Source organism: Gymnoscopelus braueri, assembly GCF_963280865.1.
Source record: "Gymnoscopelus braueri genome assembly, chromosome: 15".
Taxonomy (NCBI): Eukaryota; Metazoa; Chordata; class Actinopteri; order Myctophiformes; family Myctophidae; genus Gymnoscopelus; species Gymnoscopelus braueri.
Genome location: NC_137620.1, coordinates 31,125,152 through 31,135,326, shown reverse-complemented (window position 1 = coordinate 31,135,326; position 10,175 = coordinate 31,125,152). Strand labels below are relative to the sequence as shown.

General features: G+C 40.4%; 1 protein-coding gene across 3 annotated transcripts in view; it reads left to right on the top strand.

Moving 5' to 3' along the window:
• Positions 1–1,640: 1,640 nt before the first annotated feature.
• caap1 (caspase activity and apoptosis inhibitor 1) overlaps positions 1,641–10,175 on the top strand; it is a 330,075-nt gene continuing 321,540 nt past the window's right edge. For 2 of the 3 annotated variants that reach the window (XM_080450526.1, XM_080450527.1), the window contains exons 1-6: positions 1,641–1,872; positions 3,464–3,655; positions 6,351–6,435; positions 6,566–6,623; positions 6,730–6,797; positions 7,328–7,833. In XM_080450526.1, coding sequence (XP_080306652.1) covers positions 1,765–1,872; positions 3,464–3,655; positions 6,351–6,435; positions 6,566–6,623; positions 6,730–6,797; positions 7,328–7,818 — 1,002 coding nt within the window. In that variant the 5' untranslated portion in view covers positions 1,641–1,764 and the 3' untranslated portion in view covers positions 7,819–7,833. Of the gene's footprint in view, positions 1,873–3,463; positions 3,656–6,350; positions 6,436–6,565; positions 6,624–6,729; positions 6,798–7,327; positions 9,090–10,175 lie in introns of those variants that run through there. The other variant, XM_080450525.1, reaches the window with a different exon arrangement.

Sequence of the window (10,175 nt, the reverse complement as noted above, 5' to 3'; positions counted from 1 at the left end):
GTTGCCCACCCCTGATCTATAGGCCTACCAACAAATGTAGAGTAACATTTATGAATGTAACCATACAAATGGATCATCAATGAATGTACGGTAACATTTATGTGTGTAACAATACAAGAACCATGTAACACACACACACACACACACACACACACAGTTATTACTGCAGTTGGTGTCAAGTCAATAAAAGTCACTCAGTAAGAATGTTGGGTGCGTGTGTATGTTTGTTTTTGATTGATTGATTGAATACTGTATTAGACAGAAATGTAAACAGCACGTGGCACGTGGTATTCAGTAAGAATACTCTGAAGATTCTTGCAGGTGCATGCTCCTCATGGTATCACAACACCACCAAGGCCTTAAAAACAAGGCTGCAAACATCCCAAAACGAACTAGTAAGGCTACTTCTTGGCCTCAATCACAAAACCCATCTAACCCCTGCTCATTTTGCTAGGATTGGATGGCTCAGGGTTGAGGACAGGCCTGGTCTTTAAGATACACCACAACATTGGGATCCCCCTGTATTTGTCAAAATACTTCCAATACATTAACGAAGTCCACAGGTTAAAGTAAAGTACATTTACTCAAGAACTGTACTTAAGTACAATTCCGAGGTATTTTTTTTTACTTTAGTGGCCAATTTTCAATACATTTACTTCTACTCCACTAAATCTCAGAGGAAAATGTTGTACTTTTACTCCACTACAATTTTTTGAAAACTTTAGTTACTAGTTACTTTTTAAATTTAGATTTTTATTACTATACATAGGCTACATTGATAATTTAAGCTCTATGGTGTAGCAGCCCGGTGCGGATTGCTGCCTCTGCTTCCAATTCCTGGGATCGTTACAATAGGCTATATATTTTGGCGATGCCACGCGTTGTGAGCTTGAAGATCTGATATTTTCAAAACATTTTGAAAACTTGACATGGGACATTCTGCATAATGAGTAGCCTACTTTTACTTTTGGTACTTTAAGTATATTTTGATGCCAATAGTTTGGTACTTTTACTAATAGTAAATTCTGAATACTAGACTTTTACTTGTATTTGTACAGTGTGGTATTGATACTTTTACTCACATTTTTTAGAAAAAATTTGAGTACTTCAAGTTCTTCCACCACTCTTGTTTTCCATTAAACAAACCAGTCCAGTAGGTGGCGGTGTGACTCATTTCTTATAAACTCTGAAAAGAGTGTTGCCATGTCGCCTTATTATAAGCGACTTTGGGCTTGTAAATATTGCGGGTTGCAGTTTTTTGTGGGGTTTACTTGCTTATGCTTGCTTCCCCCCAAAAATTAATGATTATTTAAACCAGTACGTAGTTCAAATATTTCCATGAAAATGTTTTGTGCCAGGGAGAATTTGTGTTAGAATGTTTCAAAAATCATCAAAAATATTCCACATTTTATTGCGAGAGTTTTTGAAAATAGCAGATCTACAAGCTCACAACGACGCGACGCGTTGTGACTTGTGAGCTTGTAGCTCGGCTATTTTCAAAGGTTTAAAGTGCTCGATGTGGCCTATTTGCTTCTTTTGGGCTTGTTTTCATAGACTGGGTTGCTTATTTCTCTCACAAAACCTGGCAACACTGGCGGTCGCTTTATTCTGACGTAAACAAACCGCGACGTTGTTGCAAACATTTCTCGAGCAGCATTTGTGTGTGTGACGCTCGCATGACAACAACGAACGAACAAACAAACAAACAAAGGGGCAACAAACTAACTCCGGCTTACCCGTCTTTTCCAGAGAGAAGTGAGAAGAATGCTCAAAAAGAAATGCTCCAGCAGAGAGAAGAAGAGAAAACACGCTCAGCCTGAGGAGCAGCAGCATGTCGACAGAAGACGCAGATGTACCGAGTCTAGTGTGGAGGTGAGGTTGTGGTACCTGCTGTATACTGTACATACATGTTGTGTATCAGTTTGAGACCAGATTAACTGGAGACCGTGGAGATGAGGTTGTTGTGGTACCTGCTGCATACATGATGAGTATCAGTTTGCAGTGGTGGAAAAAGTATTCAAATTCTTTACTTAAGTAAAAGTACCAATACTGCAATATAAAAATACTCTGTTACAAGTAAAAGTCCAGAATAAAAAATGTACTTGAGTAAAAGTACAAAAGTATTGGCATCAAAATGTACTTAAAGTATCAAAAGTAAAAGTACTAAATATTTGAAAATAGCCGATCTACAAGCTCACAACGCGTCGCGCTGCGACGCGTTGTGAGCTTGTAGATCTGCTATTTTCAAATAGCCTAGGTATAAAATAGGGCTAAAGTGGTTAATGTATGTTTCATTATCATAATTTACATCTGAAAAGTAACTAGTAACTAAAGTTTTCAAGTAAATGTAGTGGAGTAAAAGTACAATATTTGCCTCTGAGATGTAGTGGAGTAGAAGTAAAAGTAATGGAAATTGGAAATACTCAAGTAAAGTACAAATACCTCAAAATTGTGCTTAAGTACAGTACTTAAGTAAATGTACTTAGTTACTTTCCACCACTGTCAGTTTGAGACCAACCCAGATTTGGCACAAACAAGGGGTTGAATTCGTTCTTCTGCTATGCAACAACAATGTGCCCTACCAAAAGCAGTGAAGGAGTGTAAAACCCTACTCTCCTTCGAAACTGCCCTAAGAGTACCTTCAGGTGCCTGCAATTAAAAACTGTAAAAGGGGTCAGTAAAAGAGGTAGTTGTTGTACAGGCTGCATACATGTTGTGTATCAGTTTGAGAACAGATTAACTGGAGACCGTGGTGGTGAGATTGCTGTGGTACCTGCTCCTGCTGCATACTTACTTATACTGTTACCTATTTGCAAACACAATGTAATAACTGCCTGGTCGCTTTATTGCATCTATAAACAAAATAGCCTTGAACTAGCATGTGCTATCATAGCCTTGGATCAAGACTATCATAGATGTATTTTATCGAGTCCGACTTTTACTTGTATCTATGAAAGATATGCAAATATCAAAAACCATAAAATGCATATATGATGGCCTTGATCCAAGGCTAGTGCTGTCATTAACTCTTAACTTAACCCATTAAGACCTGGAACGCATCTGTGTCACTTTTTCATTTGAGCTAAAAAGCATTATTTTACACTTTGGCTATTCAAAAATAGCAGATATACAAGCTCATAGCGCGGCACCAAGTGCTGCACTATGAACTTGTAGATCTGCTATTTTTGAAAAATCGTGAAAATGTGTGCAAATCTTTGAAAATATATGTTTAAAGCGAACATTTTTAACTCTATTCTTTGCTTCTGGGGGTCCCTGGCACAAACATTTTGAGATGTGGGTCGGCGGCCAAATACATATCATTTTGGGGGTCCATGACATGAAAAAGTTTGAGAACCACTGATATAGAAACATACGTTTTTTTCAGAATACTGTTGGGATTTAGAAGATTTGTACAATCGGCTTCAGGTCTTAATGGGTGAATGCCTCCTTCCTTCCAAAATAGGAATCTAAAGATGATCTGGCAGACGCCGAACTGGATAAGATCGGCAGTGACATCGAGGAGGGGGGGCTGGACCTCGGTGTACCATTCCAGCCCATCAGCGCCTATGTGACCGACAGACAGGAGATGCTGGACCAGTGTTTCCATGTGTTGGGGGAACGGAAGCTGCAGAAGATGCTACCTGATGAGCTCAAGGTGAGTTTTTATGAGTGTGGCTTTCATTCTGTGTTTGCCTGAATTACGGTATGTGTCTGTTTGAAGACAGTGGTACTTTTATCATGTGCTGAAGGGCTCTATGGTGATTGAAGGGTGTAAAAAAGTTTATTGTTGATGGCAGGCTTCTTAAGTAAAACGGGGCAAAACAAACTTTAATAAAATAAAGGGCTATTTCGTAGTGGAACAATTTCAAAACATTCCACATGTTCTGGCTCTACAGTCTATAACCAGGGAGATAAACATGTGAACTATCACACCATATGAAGATGTTCTAAGAACATGAAATCATAAAAAATCAGCTGAGGAAACAAATAGTTTCCAGGTCATTTCTAAGCACATTAAGTGTAAAGGATAGGTTCTCAATACAAGTTGCAAAAGGTAGTACAACATAGAAGATCTATAAGCTAGATACAAGGTACAAAATAGCTGATCTACAAGCTCACAATGCGTCGCTATGTGATTTTTCTGTTCTATTCTCGTAGTGATATTCGGCCAAACAAACGGCACGCGTTTAATGTGTATCCCACATTAAACGAGTCACAGGTAAAACGGAAAGTGTATTATACAACATGGGTGTAGCTTTGGACGGTATATAAGGTGTTTGGAAATCCCAATGCTAGGATTTTTCAATACCATCAAAATATTATTGGTGGAAAATAACAGGGAACAGGGAAGCCAACAGAAGAATAGACTCTGTGCATAACTAGTTCCCTTTTCCAAAAGACACCATACCCATTTCCTGCTCTGGGTCAGTGCTCCCATAGCTTTGTGAGATTGGCAGATAAATTAGACTTTTGCACAGGACCCAAACTAGTGAAAATAGCAAATCTACAAGCTCACAATTCGTCGCTTCGTGCCGTGTTACGAGCTTATGGATCTGATATTTGCACTACTTCTTAAACGTTGTATTTTATTTATGGTAATTAGTAGATTTAATTTTATTCATGAAATACTTGAAAATGTTGGATACTTGAAAATCCAACATTGAAATTGTTGGATTTTTTTAAATGATGAAAAGTTGTGACTTTTTTGTTAAAACTTTTAAAAAGCTTTTGGAATAAGATATTTTTTAAATAAAAAAAACGGGGTATGTACTCGCGACCACAAAAATCTTTCCGTGACCCACAAATGGGTCCCGACCCACTGTTTGGGAAACAGTGCAGTAGATTACTTTTTAGTTTATTGGCCACATGATTTTATTCAACTGCCAGTCTGCCACCACCGCCCCACACATCATGTCCCTTCAGCCCACTGATGTGTTGGTATCCACCGCAGCAACAAGTGTCATCAAGTGGTCCTCCAGCAAGGTATGCTGAATCTATGGAAGAATTATGCCTATTTCCTATCTATCTATCCTATTTAAACCCAGCAAGACTTGTCTAAGTAGATGAATTGTATATTAGACACATATAATTACTGTCATATTGTGAATACCCCGGTGAAATGTCAGGAAGGCATGAAGAAGCGATGTCACCCAAGGAGGTTTTACAATTTATTTATACAATGTGTGAATGTGCGGACTGACCCGTCACCGGTAATTGTTTTAGGCCGCACCACTTTAGATCACCCTCACCTAAAAGTTCCGGTCGGCTTTTTAGGTAACCAAGGACTTTGGTCATCCATGGGTATGTATGTGGCTGTGCACCAGTCTATCCCAGATAGTAGGAGCCTTCCTAAATGAGAAAACGCGTGGGTCAGGGAATATGCAAGGTCTCGTCACATTGAATGAGATTATAGTTTATTTTAATGATGACACACACACACACACACACACACACACACACACACACACACACACACACACACACACACACACACACACACACACACACACACACACACACACACACACACACACACACACACACACAAGCTTTGGTATTATAACTAGCAGAGAAATAAACACAGCCTGTTCTGTCTTCAGTGGCTGGTAAAAAAAATGGTGCCTCATTCAAGGGAGCTCACTTTCGGCAGCGCCATCTGTAAAACAGTGTGGGGGAATACCCACTGTGTCAGTGTCCACAAACATAACGCGCACACATCGCTCTACTTTTGTCCTTTAAAAGTCCTCAGCTCTATTGAATATCATACAAAGCATGTGAAATCGGCCATGCCTTTTGCTACAGTAATTTCCCACTATTCTGGGCTGGCCTTCCACTAGTTCAGAGCATTGCTGCTGCAGTTTGCTTCCATTCAGCCACTATAGCGTTAGTGCGGTAGGACTGGCTCGTATTTGGCGTTCCAATTAATGTTGAACGTTTTTGATAGGCTTAATGTTGAAGGTTTTTGATAGGGTTAATGTCAGGGCTCCGTGCAGCAGGTCATGCTATTGTATTGTGTGAGCGTAAAACAGTAGAGGAGGCCCACCCTGTGTCCCTACTAAAACATGCAGGCCTATGAAGAAGTAAGGCAAAGATGGTGACGAGCACTCTCCTTTGACTGGGGAAAGCTCTAGAGGAAGAAAATAAACAAGAAGCTGAGCCGTAAACACTGCAAAAGCACAAAGTAAAACCCACTGAAGCACAGTTCTGTTCCCTCGCCTGGAGCACAATCATTAACAAGCAGCTGTTGATATCTGCTGTTTTGCTTAAGGTGCTAGTGCCGTAAATTGCATTTGAGGGAACACTCACAATGCTTAATTCACCTTTTTTTCTAAACTCACTGTCGTCCACAGGGCTGCTGTGTAGAGGAAATCAAGAAGCTTTGCCACGATCAGCTGGAGCAGCTTTCACAGAAGAATCTTCTTCAGATCCTGGGAGGTAATTATTACCTGCGGCCAGATCTGCACCCCCAGTGGAGAATCTGGCATGCTTGTGCTTGAAATATTCTGCTTTTGTTTAGTTTTTTTTGTATGTGGTGTTTAAATACATTTAAATACATGCTACGCAGGGGAAGAGTTGACATCTGGAGATGAGGATGAAAATGCTGACGCAAACATGGAAAGCCAGTGAGTACACTTCATTTTGTAAACTTCATTTTGTAAACTATCTTATGCACATTTAAGGAGTGTTCTGAATGTGTCATTTACCTTTTTTCTTTTTCATTTCTTCAAGGCAAGACAGTAATATAGACTCCACGTCCTCCCTGAAAGAAGTAGGAAAAACAGAGGACCCAAAGCAAGGTACTTCATTTATATTTTGGTTGAACCCTCACAGTGAAATCATAGCCAAATGGAAATATACTGCTGACAGGACCCAAGTACATATAGATGCAAACACTCCAACTATATACTGTACACAGGGGTTCCCACTGACGCTGGGGTCACGAAATTATTTTGGGTTAAAAAAAAAGATACAGAATGTATTTCAATCTAAAAATTAAGTACATTTTACCCATCTCATTAGGTACTGTAAATGTGATTGATTGAATTCTATATTAACAAGATTATTAACAGTACAAGTAGTACAGTCAAAAGTCATACTAAAATACATTACAAATGCGCACCGAACGTGCAAGTTTATGTGCATAAATTACCTCCACGGTTGGGTGGGGTCGCGAGTCAATAGCCGCATTATTTTGGGGTCACGGGCTGAAAAGTTTGGGAACTTTTCAGCCTGTACAGTACATTCACTGCAAATTCAATAAACAAATTGCATACAGTCAACAAACATTTTCATGTTTTCAACGTCTCGGTTGTAATTTTCTCGACAGAGGTCGCCGGCTCAGGCGAGGAGAGCGATGTCCTGAGCATCAACGCAGACACCTGCGACAGCGACATCGAGGGGCACAAAGAGGAGCAGGCTGCCAAACGCGAGGAAGTCGCAGCAAAGCCAGTGGAGTCAATTAGCGCGGAACGTGTTGATCCTCCTGTCACGAACCCCGAACCAGCCAAAGAGGAGTCGTCTCCGGCGAACGCGCAGCAGCAGCCGACGGCGGCCAAGAAAGAACTGCAGAGTGACATAGACAAAAGTGTCAGCGAGATTTTAGCATGCTCGTCCTCTTCTGGCAGCGAGGAATCAAAAGAACGGAAAGCCTCGTCGCAGCCCACAGATGGGGGGGTACCTGATCAGAGTGGGCCCGCCTCGGGTCTGACACCCACCATCTGTCAGCCCTCGGTTCAGCAACTGGAGCTCCTAGAACTGGAAATGAGGGCCAGGGCTATCAAAGCCCTCATGAAAGCCAGTGATGGCAAAAGGCCCTGAGGGGGGTGAAATAAGGTTAACCCATTTCAATGCGGGGAAGCATCTACACGTGTCTTCTAAATCCTATCAGTTTTCTGAAAACCGTTTGTTGCTGTGATAAACCTTCATGTCAAAGATCATGTCGTTGCTGTCCGGCAGAAACCAGCTAACTCCATTTTGACGCTTTTGCATTTTTTCCCCCATAAATCAGGGCCATTGAACACGCTTTACGTCTGTGTGTTGGTAAAACAAATATTGAACCAATGAAAAGCATTAAAAAGTGCTTCTGACAAAACCAGCTAACTCCATTGGATCCTTAAACTTTCTGCTAAACCAGCTAACTCCAGCAAAGGGGGGTGGAGTTAGCTGGTTTTGCTGACTCCAGGCTCCACCCCCTTTTGACCTCCAACCTCATTGTGAGCTTGGAGATCCATTCAGCTGTTATCAAGGATGAACAAAACCTCTTAACGTTTTTTTCATTTCCTGAAAAATGAACATTTTGGAGTTAGCTGGTTTCTGCCGGACAGCAGAGATGTGTATTTGGTCGTGTACCCCCATCTCAAAATATTTTGTTCCAGGGACCCCCCCCCCCCCCCCAGAAGCAAAGATTTGAGTTATAAATGCTTGCTTTAAAAATCTATATATTCAAAGGTTTGCACCCATTTTCATGATTTTTCAAAATGGCAATCTGTGCTGCGCTAGCTTGTATATCTGCTATTTTTGAATAGCCAAAGTATAAAATAATGGCAATAGCTAAAATCTAAAATGACACAGATGCGTTCCTGGATTGAATTGGGTTAAATATATATATTTTTGTAATGTTTTTTTTTCACCTTCAAAAGCACGGTTCAACATTATTTCTAATGCTCAGAGATGTTAAGGTCCTTACACACCGGCGAATATGCGAAAATACGCAAAATTCGGACTCGTTCTGAATAATTAAAAGACGCTTTTTCGCTTCGCGAAACTGATGTGGACGCTTGCATTGACTTTATAAGGTTTTAAAAAAAACGTATTTATTCGCATGAAGAATTCGCCCCGGTGTGTAAGGACCTATAATGGTAGACTACTTGTTATTTTCAACTTGTGTGTGGTTGATATTTTACTGTCTAAAGGAACACCAGGTTTATTTTGTGTGATTTGCATTAGTTCAAAGTGCATTGTGTCATAGTTCATGAGTACATCCACACAGAATGTGAGCGATAAAGCAACATAATTGTCAGATGAATAGTTTGAAATATTCATTAAAGAATTTTTTGGATCATTTATTTGTCACACTCCTGTGTTTAAGGACATTAAGACGTGATGTTTTGTGCTCTAAGTCCATATTTGAATGATGTAAGACAGCGTTTCTCAGACTTTGTCCAGAATTTTGCTGAATGTTTCGAAAATAGCCGATCTACAAGCTCATGGCAACACGTTGTGGGGCTTGTAGATCAGCCATTTTCGAATCATCAGCCTAAGTATAAAAGGTTAAAGAGGTTAGACTGATTTGATGCTATATTAACCAATTTGTCTTGGGTCCTTGAGGGACCCCACTTTGAGAACCACTGATATAACAGAAGTAATAAATAAGTGGGAAATTGTGTAAGATCACTGAATTCTATTCATATATATATGAATGAATATTTTGGAGGTGTTTGGGGAGAAAGACTTGGCCAATGTATTTTCCATCATAGCTCACTAGGTGGCAGTGTTACTCTACCTGAATTATTACATCCTCTCCTGAAGAGGCCCTGAGATGGAATGTTTGTCATTTGCATTAGCCCAATGCAATTTCTTCAGAAATGATGGAATGTTGGAGGTAATAAACCCCTTTCACACAGGAATCATCCACATCATAATTTTAATAAGTCAATTGCATAAAATGATACAATTTGACTCCACAGTATTGATTCTATTTTGGGGACAAGTTTCAGTCTGCTGCAGGGAATGAAAATAACAGGCGTGCATAAACAAGCAGGGGAAGAAAATACAGGCCTATGCTGAGCAGAACCAAAGACGACAGCCTCTGGGGGTTGTGGTGGGGAAACGGCATCAGTAAATAGCAGCAAATGCAGAAAAGTTAATAACAGCGTGCAGCGAGCACCCGTAGAGCATTGCGAGGGCCACTAGAAGTAGCTGTACTGTAAAGTGCCTGTGGCCATACAACTCCACATGATTTGTAAAATAATTAACGGTTTATCTTCCACTGAGGGTATGGCGGGCTGGGCAATGGGCACCTGTTGAAACATTTGGCTTGTGCATGGGGTGCGTTTCGCCATTTAAGGTCGGCACACATTTTAGAGTCATAAGGGTTTTTTCCTTTTCCACAGTTAGACTAATCATCTTCAGAGTGTAATATGCATAAAGTCTATGGCTAAGCACTGCAGCAGAGG